We start from the raw sequence: 19,890 nt of genomic DNA on the forward strand, positions 1-19,890 counted from the left end.
AATATACTCATATATCTTGCCATGTATCATCAAACAACAATAATGTTCACTTTAAGCAGATAAAAAGTTATTCAAGTCAAAAGTTATTGCAAATGTTAAAAAGCTTTTGCAGTTATATTTGGCTGCATCGTCTGTAGATATTTGCAAATAAGACAACGATTAATCTCACAGCTTTGAATTTATTTAGTAATCAAAGTAATGCACTATATTGCGTTATAGTTACATAATGCATACCTCGGTGGAGATTTTTGGTTCAAATAGATATTGTACATGAATTCCGTACCACATGACATGGACCCACAACGAGACCATAGTAAAACTGGTAGACATTTATCTCAGTATACCGAGCAGTGTCATCAAATAATCCAGTTTAGTCCTCGTCCATGTTAATGCATTAGGGAACAGTGACAATTCGATTACGATAACACTTGCGCATAAAGATCTGACACGGAAGTGACATGTACAACCAGGAAGCCGAACCTCCAGGTAGGTGTGTCCTGTTCTGTCTCAACACCTCTCAGTATATCTGTCTTGATATAGATATAGTTGCAGTGGACATCAGAGAAATATGTACGCGAAGATGCTAGATCATAAATTATCTACTTAGGTCATGATTTAAGCTTATATTGTCTAGCGTCAAATCAAACAGGTAATCCTATCATTGTCAGTCCTACTTCAGACGCCATTCCTCCTAATGTGTTGTGCACGATCCGTGTAATTTAACTCTTAAAAAGCATGAACAGATCTGTCTGACTTTGTGGCAGTTACAAACGGTGTTTATTTGGACGTATTTACAAGGAATAACCTGAATCCTGTATTTTTTAACAGGACATTGAAGTATTCAATATCGTCGCTTTGAATGCATTCAAAGGGGCGTAAACGTAGCAACGCTACAGGTAGGACAGGTTATTTATAGATGATTAACAATGCTGGAGACATGTCACGATGACCTAAACACCCAGTGATTGTGCAGTAGGGTTTGTAAGTCGGGTTGCGAGTGGGGTGACAGCACAAGGTGTGTGATATAATGGTGGAGAGGTAGTGTATAATGCAAAATTCGGGTGTGAGACAAGTGTTTAGTGGCAGATGCCACGCGGGGGATATACGAGTGGATTTGATTACTTTAAATGATTGATATCAGATGGAATATGAGAAATGGTTGGGGTGAATTAAATGGGTGTAAAGATGTAGTGAATTGTGTGTACTGGTGGATAGTGCAGGGTTAGGTATATACGATGGTGTGTAGGGGTGGATAGTGTTTGCCAGTAGATATGACACCGTGTGGGAGATAGGTGTGATTATAGATAGTTCAAGTGTTGGGTATATATGATGGTGTGTAGGGGTGGATAGTGTATGCCAGTAGATATGACACCGTGTGGGAGATAGGGGTGATTATAGATAGTTCAAGTGTTGGGTATATATGATGGTGTGTAGGGGTGGATAGGGTTTGCCAGTAGATATGACTCCCGTGTGGGGAGATAGGGTGATTATAGATAGTTCAAGTGTTGGGTATATATGATGGTGTGTAGGGTGGATAGGGTTTGCCAGTAGATATGACACCGTGTGGGGAGATAGGGGTGATTATAGATAGTCCAAGTGTTGGTATATATGATGGTGTGTAGGGTGGATAGGATTTGCCAGTAGATATGACACCGTGCGGAGATAGGGGTGATTATAGATAATTCAAGTGTTGGGTATATATGATGGTGTGTAGGGGTGGATAGGGTTTGCCAGTAGATATGACACCGTGTGGGAGATAGGGTGATTATAGATAGTTCAAGTGTTGGGTATATATGATGGTGTGTAGGGGTGGATAGGATTTGCCAGTAGATATGACACCGTGTGGGGAGATAGGGGGTGATTATAGATAGTTCAAGTGTTGGGTATATAAGATGGTGTGTGGGGGTGGATAGTGTTTGCCAGTAGATATGACACCGTGTGGGAGATAGGGGTGATTATAGATAGTTCAAGTGTTGGGTATATATGATGGTGTGTAGGGGTGGATAGTGTATGCCAGTAGATATGACACCGTGTGGGAGATAGGGGTGATCATAGATAGTTCAAGTGTTGGGTATATACGATGGTGTGTGGGGGTGGATAGTGTTTGCCAGTAGATATGACACCGTGTGGGAGATAGAGGTGATTATAGATAGTTCAAGTGTTGGGTATATACGATGGTGTGTAGGGGTGGATAGTCTATGCCAGTAGATATGACACCGTGTAGGAGATAGGGGTGATTATAGATAGTTCAAGTGTTGGGTATATACGATGGTGTGTAGGGGTGGATAGTGTTTGCCAGTAGATATGACACCGTGTGGAAGATAGGGGTGATTATAGATAGTTCAAGTGTTGGGTATATATGATGGTGTGTAGGGGTGGATAGGGTTTGCCAGTAGATATGACACCGTGTGGGAGATAGGGGTGATTATAGATAGTTCAAGTGTTGGGTATATATGATGGTGTGTAGGGGTGGATAGGGTTTGCCAGTAGATATGACACCGTGTGGGAGATAGGGGTGATTATAGATAGTTCAAGTGTTGGGTATATATGATGGTGTGTAGGGGTGGATAGGATTTGCCAGTAGATATGACACCGTGTGGGAGATAGGGGTGATTATAGATAGTTCAAGTGTTGGGTATATATGATGGTGTGTAGGGTGGATAGGGTTTGCCAGTAGATATGACACCGTGTGGGAGATAGGGTGATTATAGATAGTTCAAGTGTTGGGTATATATGATGGTGTGTAGGGTGGATAGTGTATGCCAGTAGATATGACAACCGTGTGGGAGATAGGGTGATTATAGATAGTTCAAGTGTTGGGTATATACGATGGTGCGTGGGGTGGATAGTGTTTGCCAGTAGATATGACACCGTGTGGGGAGATAGGGTGATTATAGATAGTTCAAGTGTTGGGTATATATGATGGTGTGTAGGGGTGGATAGTGTATGCCAGTAGATATGACACCGTGTGGGAGATAGGGGTGATCATAGATAGTTCAAGTGTTGGGTATATACGATGGTGTGTAGGGGTGGATAGTGTTTGCCAGTAGATATGACACCGTGTGGGAGATAGAGGTGATTATAGATAGTTCAAGTGTTGGGTATATACGATGGTGTGTAGGGGTGGATAGTCTATGCCAGTAGATATGACACCGTGTAGGAGATAGGGGTGATTATAGATAGTTCAAGTGTTGGGTATATACGATGGTGTGTAGGGGTGGATAGTGTTTGCCAGTAGATATGACACCGTGTGGAAGATAGGGGTGATTATAGATAGTTCAAGTGTTGGGTATATATGATGGTGTGTAGGGGTGGATAGTGTATGCCAGTAGATATGACACCGTGTGGGGAGATAGGGGTGATTATAGATAGTTCAAGTGTTGGGTATATACGATGGTGTGTAGGGGTGGATAGTCTATGCCAGTAGATATGACACCGCGTAGGAGATAGGGGTGATTATAGATAGTTCAAGTGTTGGGTATATACGATGGTGTGTAGGGGTGGATAGTGTATGCCAGTAGATATGACACCGTGTGGGAGATAGGGGTGATTATAGATAGTTCAAGTGTTGGGTATATACGATGGTGCGTGGGGGTGGATAGGGTTTGCCAGTAGATATGACACCGTGTGGGAGATAGGGGTGATTATAGATAGTTCAAGTGTTGGGTATATACGATGGTGCGTGGGGGTGGATAGGGTTTGCCAGTAGATATGACACCGTGTGGGAGATAGGGGTGATTATAGATAGTTCAAGTGTTGGGAGATATGATGAGTCATATGGTAACAAGAAGACACCAGTGGTAGTATAACACAAGTAAGGGGAGTATACGTCGTGGTAGATAGAGAAACAGGAAACAGGGTATGCTGGCATACATCACTAGGTGTTGGAAAAACTGATGAAGTAAATAGTGCTTAATTGAAGATAGCAGCAGCTGTAGGAGATACTGTTTACTTTATATGTGTAGGGATACGGGTAAAGTGAATAGAGTCTGCTGGTAGGTAACACAAGTTTGAGAAGATACGGGCAAAGTGAATAGTGTCTGCTGGTAGGTAACACAAGTTGGGGAGATACGGGTAAAGTGAATAGTTTCTGCTGGTAGGTAACACAAGTTGGGGAGATATGGGTGAAGTGAATAGTGTCTGCTGGTAGGTAACACAAGTTGGAGAGATACGGGTGAAGTGAATAGTGTCTGCTGTGAGGTAACACAAGTTGGGAAGATACGGGTAAAGTGAATAGTGTCTGCTGGTAGGTAACACAAGTTGGGGAGATATGGGTTAAGTGAATAGTGTCTGCTGTGAGGTAACACAAGTTGGGAAGATACAGGTAAAGTGAATAGTGTCTGCTGGTAGGTAACGCAAGTTGGGGAAGATGGGGTGACTACAGTTGGAATGATTAGTGTCTGTTTGTACACAAGATGGGCGATGGGGAGGTGGGGATACTGGTGAAGCGAACCGCATGTTATCTACCAGCAGATACAGAGTTTGGGCTAGGTGCGCGTGCCTTTGATTCAAATGCAATTGTGATCAAGTACTTCTGTTCACCGCATGTTTGTTTTCTGGAATCAATATGCCATTTCTTATGTGCAAACGATGGAAGAGAGACAACCATATTATCTGTTTCAGAATGGACGCCTTTCCCAAGTGTTCTGTCTGTCAGCAGCAGTTTACCCTGAAAGGCCCCGCCCCCTACCTACTGCCCTGTTTACACGCTGTGTGTGAGACGTGTGTGACATCAGCAGCTGGTGGTGTGATATCATGCTCTACTTGTCAGAGGGAGGTCAACCTCACAGACATAAGCCTCCAGAAGGATGCAGTGAGACAGAAGGAAATATTCCACCTGACAGTAAAACATCGCCCCACAGAGCTCCTCTGTACCAATGAAGATGACGGCAACCAGGCTGTGTGCTGGTGTCCAGAGTGTGAAGAGTTCCTCTGTGAATACTGCCAGAACATGCACAGCCGTGTTAAAGCTTCCAGAGGACATGTTGTTGAAACCTTTACGGATATAACACCGGGAAGTATGTATGCTGAATCAGTTTGTAAACTGCACAATCCTTATCCCCTTGAATATTTTGACAAAAACTGCAGCATTTTGATCTGTTACAAATGCAGACTTGGCGACCATGCTGAGCACGATGTTGGAGATGCAGATGTGGCTGCTGATGCTGCTAAAGAACGGATAGAACAACATGGGAAGAACGTGACTGCACATCATACTTCTCATCAAGCATATTTGAACAGCATCAGCAAAGCCGTGAATGACACCAAGAAGACAAGCAGTGATCTGAAGGAGGCAATCCATCTCACTTTCCATTCTCTGAGGACACAACTCGATCAAAGAGAGAAGGAGCTAATCATCAATCTTGACAATCAGACGAAGCAGGAACTGTCAAATCTACACACCGAGCAAGTTACCTCTGAAGGCGAGAGTGAACGATGCAAGTGGACCTCAGACTACATCAAGACAGTGCTAAGATATGCTTCAAACTCGGACTTTCTGACACTGGAGAGTTCAATACAAGAAACAACGAAGACACACCTCACATCACTACCTCCAGACACGCATAGGACATCTGCAGCCGTTTTCAACACGAGAGGACTGGACAAGTTGAAATCCGAAATTTCCAAATTCGGGTGTGTCACTGCATATGGCTCAGAACAAACAGGTACTTACTTGCTCTGACAATAAATCGATATATATATCAAGTCTTTCTGATGGAATCTTTGTCAGGAATATATCAGCAGTAAATATTTGATGAGCTTTCTGCGGATTATTTACCTTAATGTCACTTTTGATGGTATGATGATAATGTTCGATCTGTACATTTCTCAGTTAAACGTTAACTGTTTGATTTGTAATCATTGTTGGTCATTTTACAGACAAAGGTACACAGATAGATGATAGTCATCTAACTGATGCTGAGAGCCCAAACGAGCATGTAAGTACTTCTTAATTAGTGAACATGAGTATATATGTCTTGTTCTTTCATAAGTATTTATCATAAACAATTTACGATCAACCGAAGACATTTAATGATATTGTTGTATGTACATTAAACTGATATTTGTATGATAGATTTTAAACAAAACTACTGTTGTTTTAATCTTGAATTGTGACATTTATGTGTTTTTTTGTTAAAAAGCTGGAGTTCCTGGAGGTTTCTAATGATTCAACACCACTACATCGGTTTGGTAAGAATATTTTTGATAACACTTAAATAGGAAATAATGTTATGATAACTGTTCATGAATATTTGAAAAGGGGACATAACTCACGCAGTCACATCATTTAAATAGAAGGAGGTGTGAGTGGACTTAAAATTGTTTCAGTGTTAGACTTTAGCTGTCACTTTGACACGATGTTTTGATAAGGCTACATTGTAATCTTATACATCATCAGTACCATTCAGAAATGGACAGCAGCTGAAATGAACAGCAAGTTGAACTGCAGTTGACCATTAAAAACCACTTCGGGAATCAAATGGACTGAGAATTTGTGTTGATAGATGTTATGGTGTGTTCAAAAGAGCAGTACCCCGATCTTTAAACCTGCTATAATTCTTAAAACCAAATTCAGTTTATACTTTCAAATATATATTAGCATGTGCTCTTTCCGTGATTCTTCGACATACAGCCAGGATATATGTTGCAGAAGCTGGGCGTGAAACCAACAGGCGTGAAACAGGGACGATGACGCCGGTGGCTCTGCAGTGTGAGTACAATCAGATGCTAACTGTCTTCAACACTTGATGAAGCGACATTGTCCGCACTTCATAAACAGGATACCCATGCATGTCGTAAGAGGCGACGAACAGGATCGGGTGGTCAGACCCTCTGACTTGCTTGACACATGTCATTATATTCCAGTTGCGTAGATAGATGCTCATGCTGTTGATCACTGGATTGTCTGGTCCAGGCTCTATTATTTACATACCGCCGCCATATACCTGGAATATTACTTAGGGCAGCGTTAAATAACCAACCAACCAGCCAACCAACCAATCAATCATAAACAGGATAGGTCACTGACTGCTGTTTAAACACGGGATGCCGTACACGGGATGCCGTACACAGGATGCTGTACAAAGGGTGCTTTACACGGGATGCCGTACACAGGATGCTGTACAAAGGGTGCTGTACACGGGATGCCGTACACAGGATGCTGTACAAAAGGTGCTGTACACGGGATGATGTACTGGCCGTGCTCTACACAGGATGATGTACTGGGCGTGCTGTACACAAGATGATGTACCCGCTGCTGCTGAATCCCTTCCACACTGTATTTAGAGCTTTGTGTTTCTCTGAAGTCTTATATTGTAATAGATGTGGTTATCTTATACATAGCTCCTCCTAAACAACACGGGATGCTGTACACTGGATGCCGTATACGGGATGCCGTACACAAGTCGCTGTACTGGGCGTGCTGTACACGGATGGTGTGCCGTAATAATGCTGTAACTGGGCGTGCTGTACACGGATGCCGTACACAAGATGCTGTACTGGGCGTGCTGTACACTGGATGCTGTACTGGGCGTACTGTACACGGGATGCCATACACACGATGCTGTACTGGGCGTGCTGTACACGGGATACTGTACTGTGCGTGCTGTACACGGGATGCTGTACTGGGCGTGCTGTACACGGGATGATGTACTCGGCGTGCTGTACACGGGATGATGTATTGGGCATGCTGTACACGGGATGCTGTACTGGGCGTACTGTACACGGGATGCCGTACACATGATGCTGTACTGTGCACGCTGTAGACGGGATGCTGTACTGGACGTGCTGTACACGGGATGCCGTACACATGATGTTGTACTGGGCGTGCTGTACACGGAATGATGTACTGGGCGTGCTGTACACGGGATGATGTACTGCGCGTGCTGTACACGGGATGATGTACTGGGCGTGCTGTACACGGGATGATGTACTGGGCGTGCTGTACACGGGATGCTGTACTGGGCGTGCTGTACACACGATGCTGTACTGCGGGTGCTATACACGGGATACTGTACTGTGCGTGCAGTACACGGGATGCTGAACTGAGCGTGCTGTACACGGGATAATGTACTGAGCGTGCTGTACACGGGATAATGTACTGCGCGTGCTATGCACGGGATGATGTACTGGGCGTGCTGTACACGGGATGATGTACACACGATGCTGTACTGAGCGTGCTGTAAGCGGGATCATCTACACGGGATGATGTAGACAAGATGATGTACTGGGCATGCTGTACACGGGATGATGTACTGGGCGTGCTGTACACGGGATGATGTACTGGGTGTGCTGTACACGGGGTGGTGTACTGGGCGTGCTGTACACGGGATGATGTACTTGGCATGCTGTACACGGGATGTTGTACTGGGTGTGCTGTACACGGGATGATGTACTGATCGTGCTGTACACGGGATGATGCACTGGGCGTGCTGTACACGGGATGCTGTACTGGGCGTACTGTACACGGGATTCCGTACACATGATGCTGTACTGTGCGTGCTGTATGTACTGGGCGTGCTGGGTAATAATGGGTGGTGTACCGGGCTTGTTGTGTTATACACGGGATGCTTTACTGGGCGTGCTGTACATGGGTTGCTGTACACACGATGCTGTACTGTGCGTGCTGTACACGGGATGCTTTACTGGTCGTGCTGTACACCGGATGCTGTATTGGGCATGTTGTATGCGGGATGTTGTACTGGGCGTGTTGTACACGTGATGATGTACTGAGCGTGCTGTACACGAGATGCTGTATTGGGCATGCTGCATGCGGGGTGTTGTACTGGGCGTGCTGTACACGGGATGATGTACTGCGCGTGCTATACACGGGATGATGTACTGGGCGTGCTGTACACGGGATGATGTACTGGGCGTGCTGTACTCGGGATGCTGTACTGGGCGTGCAGTACACACGATGCTGTACTACGCGTGCTATACACGGGATACTGTACTGTGCGTGCTGTACACGGGATGCTGTACTGAGCGTGCTGTACACGGGATGCTGTTCTGAGCGTGCTGTACACGGATACAGACACACGGAGGACCATGGAGGACCAAGCACACGTGGACACACACGAGTGGACCACACGGAGACAAGATGGACACACGGACACGGATGGACACACACGATGACACACGGACACACGGACACTGACACGGGACCACACGGACAGCACACACACACAAACACACGGATGGACAGGAAGACAGCACACGGACAGAAGACCGGACAAGGTGGAGGACACGGAGGACACACAGGCACACGGAGGACACACACGGACACACACGGACACAGCACACACGGAGGCACAGGCACACGGACACACAGCACACACGGAAGACACAGACACACACGGACACACGGGATGGACACACGGACACAAGGAAGAATGGATGGACACACGGATGGATGGACAGAACAATGGATGGACACACACACGGACACACGGACACACGGAGGCATGGATGGATGGACACACGGACACACACTGACGATCAGAACACACTGACACACATGGTCCCACATGGACACGGACACACGTGGACATGGACACACGGACACACGGACACAAAGGTGGACCACACGGATGATGTAGAAAGATGACACATGGATGGACATGCACACACGGGATGACACACACGGGACCAAGGAATGGACGACACACAACGGACGACCAAGCACAACGGACGATCACACGGACGGAATCAAGGACACAGACCAAGGACCACACATGGATCCGGCACACATGGACACACACGGACCAAGCCAAAATAACGACACAGACCAAAATAATGGACGACCACAACGGACAGGCTGGGCACATGTGGATGGAATCATGCACAGACAGAATCGAGACACACAGTGGACAACACGGATGGATCACACAACGGATGGACACCGGATGGAGACTGACACACACGACCACACACGGACACAAAATAACGGACAAACAGACAATGGAATAATGGACACACAGTGGCACGGATGATGGCACACGGATGACACACGACACACATAAAGAAATATGGACACGGATGGAGGAGGATGGAATATGGATGGATGGGACACAAAGAAGAATGGATGGATAATGGACAGGAAGAATGGAATGACACAGAAAATAATGGACACACATGGATAAAGGACAGGAATGGATAAGAAAGAATGGATAAAAAAAAGACAAAATATGGAGGATAATGGACAAGGAGACAAGAGAAACGAATGGATAATAGAGATGGAAGGAGGGACAGAAAATGGATAAAAAGAAGAATGGATAATATAAAGAAATAATGGATAAAGAATGGATAAAGAAGAAGAATGGATAAATAATGGAAAATAATGGATAAAAGGACAGGGAAAATAATGAAAGATGGAGGACACTGGATAAAAAGTGGATAAAGGGACAGGAAAGAAGAATGGATAGAATGGAGTGAATGAGATAAAGAATGGATGATAGACATGGATAATATGGATGGACAGGTGAATGGATAGTGGATATGAATAAAGGGACAGGAAAAGATGGATATTAGATAGTGAAGAATGGATGGAAGAATGGATAAAGAATGGACAGGAATGGATGGCCAGGTGAAGATGGATGATAAAGAAAAGAAGGGATTATTTAATGGATGGAGGTGGCATGGACATGGATATGGAAGGAATGGATGGATAATGGATGATAATGGATGGATGGTGGCATGGGGACAGTGAATGGATAAAGGGACAATGGATGGATGGAAGAATGGATGCCAAATAAAAGGATCGACGATGCACCGCGGCCATCGGACACCGCGTGCTGCAGGCATTGCACATCGATACGTAATCATCGCCCACGGACGCAGTGCCAAGGTCCCGTACATGTGGACGCCGCCAGATTCCATGCCGCACACGGACAATGCACCGAATGCCACACCGGTGACGTACCGGCGTGCACGATGCCAGACTGGGCGTGCTTGTACACGGGATGATGTACACTACGATGCTGTACTGAGCGTGCTGTAAGCGGGATCATCTACACGGGATGATGTAGACAAGATGATGTACTGGGCATGCTGTACACGGGATGATGTACTGGGCGTGCTGTACACGGGATGATGCTACTGGGTGTGCCGTACACGGGGTGGTGTACTGGGCGTGCTGTACACGGGATGATGTACTTGGCATGCTGTACACGGGATGTTGTACTGATCGTGCTGTACACGGGATGATGCACTGGGCGTGCTGTACACGGGATGCTGTACTGGGCGTACTGTACACGGGATTCCGTACACATGATGCTGTACTGTGCGTGCTGTACACGGGATGCTTTACTGGGCGTGCTGTACATGGGTTGCTGTACACACGATGCTGTACTGTGCGTGCTGTACACGGGATGCTTTACTGGTCGTGCTGTACACCGGATGCTGTATTGGGCATGCTGTATGCGGGATGTTGTACTGGGCGTGTTGTACACGGGATGCTGTACTGGGAGTGCTGTATACGGGATGATGTACTGCGCGGGCTATACACGGGATAATGTACTGGGTGTGCTGTAGGCGGGCTGTACACGGGATGATGTACTGGTCGTGCTCTACACGGGATGCAGTGCTGGGCGTCCTGTACAAGGGATGCTGTATTTGGCGTGCTGTACACGGGATAATGTACTGCGCGTGCTATACACGGGGTGATGTACTGGGCGTGCTGTGCACGGGATGCTGTACTGGGTGTGCTGTATGAATATACCGATGTAACACGATGCTGTACTGATGCGCTGTAAGCGGGATCATCTACACGGGATGATGTAGACAAGATGATGTACTGGGCATGCTGTACACGGGATGATGTACTGGGCGTGCTGTACACGGGATGATGTACTGGGTGTGCTCTACACGGGGTGGTGTACTGGGCGTGCTGTACACGGGATGATGTACTTGGCATGCTGTACACGGGATGTTGTACTGGGTGTGCTGTACACGGGATGATGTACTGATCGTGCTGTACACGGGATGATGCACTGGGCGTGCTGTACACGGATGCTGTACTGGGCGTACTGTACACGGGATTCCGTACACATGATGCTGTACTGTGCGTGCTGTACACGGGATGCTTTACTGGGCGTGCTGTACACGGGGTGATGTACACACGATGCTGTACTGTGCGTGCTGTACACGGGATGCTTTACTGCTCGTGCTGTACACCGGATGCTGTATTGGGCATGCTGTATGCGGGATGTTGTACTGGGCGCTGTGTTGATGCTGTAATGTGATGATGTACTGAGCGTGTACACGAGATGCTGTATTGGGCATGCTGTATGCGGATGTTGTACTGGGCGTGCTGTACACGGGATGATGTACTGCGCGTGCTATACACGGGATCATGTACTGGGCGTGCTGTACACGGGATGATGTACTGGGCGTGCTGTACTCGGGATGCTTTACTTTGCGTGCTGTACACGCACGATGATGTACTGCGCGTGCTATACACGTGGATACTGTAATACCTGTGCGCTGCTGTACACGGGATGCTGTACTGAGCGTGCTGTACACTGGATGCTGTTACTGAGCGTGCTGTACACGGATAATGTACTGCGCTTGCTATGCACGGGATGATGTACTGGGCGTGCTGTACACGGGATGATGTACACACGATGCCGTACTGGGCGTGCTGTAAGCGGGATCATCTACACGGGATGATGTAGAGGAGATGATGTACTGGGCATGCTGTACACGGGATGATGTACTGGGCATGCTGTACATGGGATGCTGTACTGGGCGTGCTGTACATGGGTTGCTGTACACACGATGCTGTACTGTGCGTGCTGTAGACGGGATGCTGCATTGGGCATGCTGTACACGGGATGAGGTACTGGGCGTAATGTACACACGCTGTTGTACTTTGCGTGCTGTACACGGGATGCTTTACTGGGCGTGCTGTACACGGGATGATGTACTGGGCGTGCTGTACACACGATGCTGTACTGTGTGTGCTGTACACGGGATGCTTTACTGGGCGTCCTGTACACGGGATGATGTACTGGGCGTGCTGTACACGGGATGCTGTGCTGGGCGTCCTGTACATGGGATGCTGTATTTGGTGTGCTGCACACGGGATGCTTTACTGCGCGTGCTATACACGGGATGATGTACTGGGCGTGCTGTAAACGGGATGATGTACACGCGATGATGTACACGGGATGAAGTACTGGGCGTCCTGTACACGGGATGATGTACTGGGCGTGCTGTACACGGGATGGTGTACTGGGCGTTCTGTACACGGGATGATGTACTTGGCGTGCTGTACACGGGATGATGTACTGGGTGTACTGTACACGGGATGCTGTACATACGATGCTGTACTGGGCGTGCTGTAGACGGGATGCTGCTTTGGTCATGCTGTACACGGGATGATGTACTGGGCGTGCTGTACACGGGATGCTGTACTGGGAGTGCTGTATACGGGATGATGTACTGTGCGGGCTATACACGGGATAATGTACTGGGTGTGCTGTAGGCGGGCTGTACACGGGATGATGTACTGGTCGTGCTCTACACGGGATGCTGTGCTGGGCGTCCTGTACAAGGGATGCTGTATTTGGCGTGCTGTACACGGGATAATGTACTGCGCGTGCTATACACGGGATGATGTACTGGGCGTGATGTGTACGGGATGCTGTACTGGGCGTGCTGTACACGGGATGATGTACTGGGCGTACTGTACATGGGAAGATGTACTGGGCGTGCTGTAAACGGGATGATGTACTTGGCGTGCTGTACACGGTATGCTGTACACACGATGCTGAACGGGGCGTGCCTAAACGGGATGATGTACACGGGCATGCTGTACACGGGATGATGTACTGGGCATGCTGTACTCTGGATGCTCTACTGGTTGTACTGTACACGGGATGCCGTACACACGATGCTGTACTGTGCACGCTGTAGACGGGATGCTGTACTGGGTGTGCTGTACACGGGATGCCGTACACACGATGCTGTACTGGGCGTGCTGTACACGGGATGCTGTACTGTGCGTGCATTTCACGGGATGATGTACTGGGCGTGTTCTACACGGGATGCTGTACTGGGCGTGCTATTCACGGGATGATGTACTGGGCGTGCTGTACACGGGATGATGTACTGGGCGTGCTGTACACGGGATGCTGTACTGGGCGTGCTGTACACAGGTATGCCGTACACACGATGCTGTACTGCGAGCGTGCTGTAAACGGGATGATGTACACGGGATAATGTACACGGAATGCTGTACTGGGCGTGCTATACACACGATGATGTACTGGGCGTGCTGTACACGGGATGCTGTACTGGGCGTGCTATACACTGGATGCTGTACTGGGCGTGCTGTACACGGAATGATGTACTACGCGTGCTATACACGGGATACTGTACTGTGCGTGCAGTACACGGGATGCTGTACTGGGCGTGCTGAACACCGGATGCTGTACTGGGCTTGCTGTACACGGGGTAATGTACTGCGCGTGCTATACACGGGATGATGTACTGGGCGTACTGTACACGGGATGATGTACTGGGCGTGCTCTACACGAGATGAAGTACAGGGGATGATGTACTTGGCGTGCTGTACACGGGATGAAGTACAGGGGATGATGTACTGGGCGTGCTGTACACGGGATGCTGTACTGGGCGTGCTGTATACGGGATGCTGTCCTTGGCGTGCTTTACAGGGGATGATGTACTGGGCGTGCTGTACACGTTATGCCGTACACACGATGCTGTACTGGGCGTGCTGCAAATGGGATGATGTACAAGAGATGATGTACTGGGCGTGCTATTCACGGGATGATGTACTGGGCGTGCTGTACACGGGATGATGTACTGGGTGTGCTGTACACGGGATGATGTACTGGGCGTGCTGTACACGGGATGCCGTACACACGATGCTGTACTGGGCGTGATGTACACGGGATGCTGTACACGGGATGCTGTACACGGGATGATGTACTGGGCGTGCTGTAAACGGGATGATGTACTGAGCGTGCTGTACACGGGATGATGTACTTGGCGTGCTGTACACGGGATGATGTACTGGGTGTGCTGTACACAGGATGATATACTGGGCGTGCTGTCCACGGGATAATGTACTAGGCGTGCTGTACACGGGATGATGTACTGGGCGTGCTGTACACAAGATGATGTACCCGCTGCTGCTGAATCCCTTCCACACTGTATTTAGGGCTTTTTTGTTTCTCTTAAGTCTGATATTGTAATAGATGTGGTTATCTTATACATAGCTCCTCCTAAACAACACGGGATGCTGTACACGGGATGTCTGATATTGTAATAGATGTGGTTATGTTATACGTAGTTGAAACGCAGAACCTCCTCACCCCACTGCTGTGGTATAATTGTCTGTTCCTTGAACACAAGATTCAGTGGTACCATGGCGGCAGCCGGGAGGAATGAACTACACATATTGTACCCATGTGGGGAATCGAACCTGGGCCGTCGGCGTGACGGGCGAACCACTGGACCACACCACCGCCCTTTGAACACAAGACACGGTGTATATCGGTGTTCTCAGATTTATAAACGGACGTGGTACTGGGTTTGTAGAAATACTCACAGTTATTTAAAAATATGACGTTTCACTGGGTTTATAGAAGTATCCTCACTTCTTGGACGTGGTTCTAGGTATACTCTATTATGACTTATTCTTAGACATCAGGTACAGGAATGATAGATGACCATTATCACTTTTGGCATTTGCTTTCGAATTTTTCACTAATGTTTCCATTAGATGATTGAGTTCATATTTCTTGAAGTCATGTGAAGGGGTCCAGACTCGATTATTTACAGATCCCCGCCCTATAGCTGAAATGTTGCTGAGTGCGGCGTAAAACTAAACTCACTCACTCACTCATGTGAAGGACACAGAAATGAGCATTCACTGTTGGATGATCATTAATACATGTGAGTTGATGCACGTGAGAAGGTGAGCCGGATCTCTTGTTTATACTCTTACGAAACAATGGCCGCCCCTCACAATCCAGTATATATCGTCAATCAATTAGTCATTCAGGTGACAGAAACACGGACGAATGTTTACATTCGGAACTGCCGATCTATTTCGAGTTTTATTTGCTATTTAGAGATTGAGCGAGTGAGTAAGTTTGTACGCCGCTTTTAGCAATATTCCAGGAACTTGACGGCAGGGGACACCACAAATGGGCTTCACACATTGTACCCATGTGAGGAATAGAACCCGGGTCCTCGGCGTGACGAGCGAACGCTTTAACTACTAAGCTACCTCATCGCCCCACTATGTAGAGATTATATTGAGTGTTTCGTGAATTAAGATGTATCTCAGATTAAATGACGTGGAAAAAAGGAGATATTTTCAAAGGTTGAGCTTTTTCCACTTGAGATAAAAGCTGCACCATATTTCGTGATACATACGTCGTTAGTTGTCGGCAGTTTTATTTTAACAAATTACCAGAAATAATATATATCTAAGTCGCAATATCTAACCTTGATTGTGGTCAAATGTCATATGAAAAATGTGTAAGGAGTCACCGACCTAGCTTAGAGTAACTCATAACATCGATCACTGGTCATCAAATAATTCAAAGTATTTTATTTTATTTTATTCACATATCTTACTAACCAGGATTAACTTAGACTGTTGTTCTTTTCGCATGTTGATTGCTAATGAGGTCATAGCATATCACAGATGTGTGACATAGTTTTGTTGACTTGAGTACAACCCTCCCCCATGGTGGCTTTCGATAAAATAATCTTTGGGTCAGGAGATAGCAGCTCTTCTGTTAATCACATACACACATGCTGTATACAAATATTCTCTGTCAGTGATGTACCATATTTAATACCCACTTGAATTTCATTTTCAAGATTTGAAAAGTTTGTTTACATGTTTCGAAGTGGGCGTGAACGTTGCGGCCGATGCCAACATTTGGAGTAATGATAGATAATGTCTCCGTCTACAGGTTGATAAGAATCTGCTCACATGGGGCCCTGACTGCACGTCCCAGCACGATGGAGGACGTATAAACGTTTGTGGGCTAGAAAAGCATAAACATGTCATATATTCAGCGTACCCTTGAAGATCCTGGTTAGAATTGGTCTCCAGGTACCCATGCTTGTAGTAAAAGACGGCTAACGTGATCGGGTGGTCGGGCTCGCCGTCGTGAGAGGCGACTAGCCGGATCGGATGACATGGTTGACACATGTCATCGTATCCCAATTGCTTAGATCGATGCTCCTAATGTTGATCACTGGATTGCCTGGTCCAGACTCAATTATCTACAGACTGCCGCGATATAGCTGGAATATTGCTGAGTGCGGCGTTAAACAACAATCAACCAGCCAACTATATATTCAGTTAAACTCATCCTCCTCTATTTGAGTTTTATCGAAAACAATAACAACAGTTCACGTCACTTGGTAGTAAACGAGAACAACATGAAACAGGAACACCAGCCGTGATTTTGCTCAACGACGACTGAAGATTCATGTTACAAGCACCCGGACGGTCTATCTGGCCCGCGATACTCGAGCTCACTGTCTATTCTCGGCACGGTGAATAATGACATTCTGAATTGGCTCTGTTTAGTTTAAAACTGTTCCACCGTTGTCTAAACTAACGGCTAGGCCCAGAAAATTCCTTTCATTACCTTTAACAAATTAAACAAACAGCTTATCTTATAATGTCTATTGTACATCATAAAATTAACTACCAATTGCTAGTGTCAGTTTGTTTAATGCCGATGAATTGTGTAAGATGAAAGCCTAGAATTATAACAATAAAATGCAAAAATGATGTGCTGCAATGAATATTATATTGAAGCAGCATATTACATCCACGGAGTTATATTGCTCCGCTCAGCAAGGAGGCTGATAATACAGTTTACTGAGGAGTAACAGTACTGAAAGTGCTTGATCATTATTCAAAGATGAAAATTGAAGATTTTATGTTAATTGAATATTTACTAGATTGAGTTAACGTGTTTTACCCCATTTATGTATGAGGACAAAATATAAGGAGTGTTAGGAAATAGGATTCATATGACATCGTTAAAGATTAATTTTTACCCATTACCATATTAGTCAAAACATGTATGAATGAACGATAAGGTAGGCTGTCTTCCAGGTTCTCTGTCCTGTTATATTTCTTGGTGAATCTGTAACGAAAAGGGTAATGCTATCTGAAAATTGCAAGTCTGAGAACTGTGTAATAAAATAATAAAATGTGAGAGTACATATCACAGTCGATACAGAATATGTGAGAGTACATATCACAGTTGATACACAAAACACGACAACCTCCCCGCCCAGCGAGTGTGCTCAAACTGTAGTCAGTGAATGAAGCGGACGTAGAAGTTACCTGTCGACAATGTGTCTGTTGAACACTCAGATGTAAAAATGTCGTCAAACAACTAACTTTTCGGTCTTATTATTTAGTAAATCGTATAAGATGAGTTTAGAATACTAACAATGATAGTTTTATCATGATATGAAGTTTATATATATGTGTTTTCAGGCGGCAAGTGTCTATTTCTGACTACTGACAGCTAACCAGCTCAACTAACAATTTCTGACGAAATGTTTTATGGAGTGTTTATTTCATTGTCAATCAATGTAAAAATGTATAAAAAACATTTAGAATACCCATACAAATGTTTTTACAGCTTTATAATTTCTATTTAAAGCACAATTATGACACATTTCACACACAGACGAAAATGGCAGCCGATATTAAGTGCGCTGTTTTGTAAACATTGAAACGAGGTTGACAATAAAATGTCTTATTTGTTGTCTGAAGTCGGGAAATTTGTTAATCTGTAAACAACATGTATTTTTCCAGGTCCTAAACTACAAATGGACGCTGCTCGAGCCAACACAGACATGTGCCACGTAACTACAGGCGGTGAGCTGGTGAACTCGCCACCCGCCACACAACACAGACACAGCCGCAGGTTACGGGGATATCGGGGTACATGTGCCTTCACCCCCATCCCCCTTCCTCCATCCCCCTCTACTGTCACCCCTGTCCCACACACACCACGATACTGGGAGACACACTCTAGGGTGGGTGTGGTGTATGGAGGGTTGTGGCGGTATCTTGTCCTGGAGATGGGTGTGATAGAGGAGAGCCAGGTAGACAGTGAGGAGTTTGTTTGTGACCAGCGCCGCTCCTGGTGTGTCGGTGTAGGGAGATGTAACACACACCAGGGGAGTCTCTGTACCAGGGTGTGGCAGCAGGGGAAGGAGGGGAAGTGTTACAGTAACACAATGTCTGCCACACCCGGCACACAGGCCACCCTCCACTATGGCGTTGTGCTGGATGTGGGGAGGGGGAGACTCGCCTTCATAGACCTCGACAGAGAGGTTGTTTTAGCCAAGGTGGATGGTGAGTGGAGCGAGTCTCTTCTTCCCATATTTAGTGTTGGGCGGTCAGATCGCTACACAGTCAACATGAAGGTGATAAGTGGGGCAGATATCACCATGACTGACACCAAGAAGTCACTTATTTATGACGCCTTGAATTAGACAATAAAATACACATGACATTGTGTAAACTTGTAAGTGTGATTTATTTATTTAAACTGTCAAATGTAATTGTAGTGATTGAGGCGGACGTATAAGTTGTCTGTCTATGTGCTGTTTGTTGTGTACAAGAATGTAACGAGGTCAGCTGAATGTGTTGTTTTTCTACTTGACTGGATTCAGGAGGATGTTACAAACATTTTACATCCACACATGACTATTGTTATGATTATTATTTTGCAGTAGTTGACCAGTTTATCATACATTTCATACACGTCTGGGAAATGTCACTACAAATAACTGAATCTACAAATTCATCTAAAGTTGTTTCAAATCATGATTTTATTGACATGTTTAGTTTCTACTCTGTAA

General features: G+C 46.1%; 1 protein-coding gene across 1 annotated transcript; it reads left to right on the plus strand.

The window, feature by feature from the left end:
- Nucleotides 1-462: 462 nt before the first annotated feature.
- LOC124274845 lies at nucleotides 463-19,663 on the plus strand. The gene is made up of 6 exons (XM_046710215.1): nucleotides 463-486; nucleotides 4,624-5,666; nucleotides 5,881-5,939; nucleotides 6,144-6,192; nucleotides 6,635-6,712; nucleotides 18,836-19,663. Exons 2-6 carry the CDS (start codon nucleotides 4,625-4,627, stop codon nucleotides 19,519-19,521), a joined length of 1,914 nt encoding a protein of 637 aa, XP_046566171.1. The 5' UTR covers nucleotides 463-486; nucleotide 4,624; the 3' UTR covers nucleotides 19,522-19,663.
- The last annotated feature ends 227 nt before the right edge of the window (nucleotides 19,664-19,890 follow it).

This window comes from Haliotis rubra, unplaced genomic scaffold (genome assembly GCF_003918875.1).
Source record: "Haliotis rubra isolate DU_JTF1 unplaced genomic scaffold, ASM391887v1 Scf1042, whole genome shotgun sequence".
Lineage (NCBI taxonomy): Eukaryota > Metazoa > Mollusca > Gastropoda > Lepetellida > Haliotidae > Haliotis > Haliotis rubra.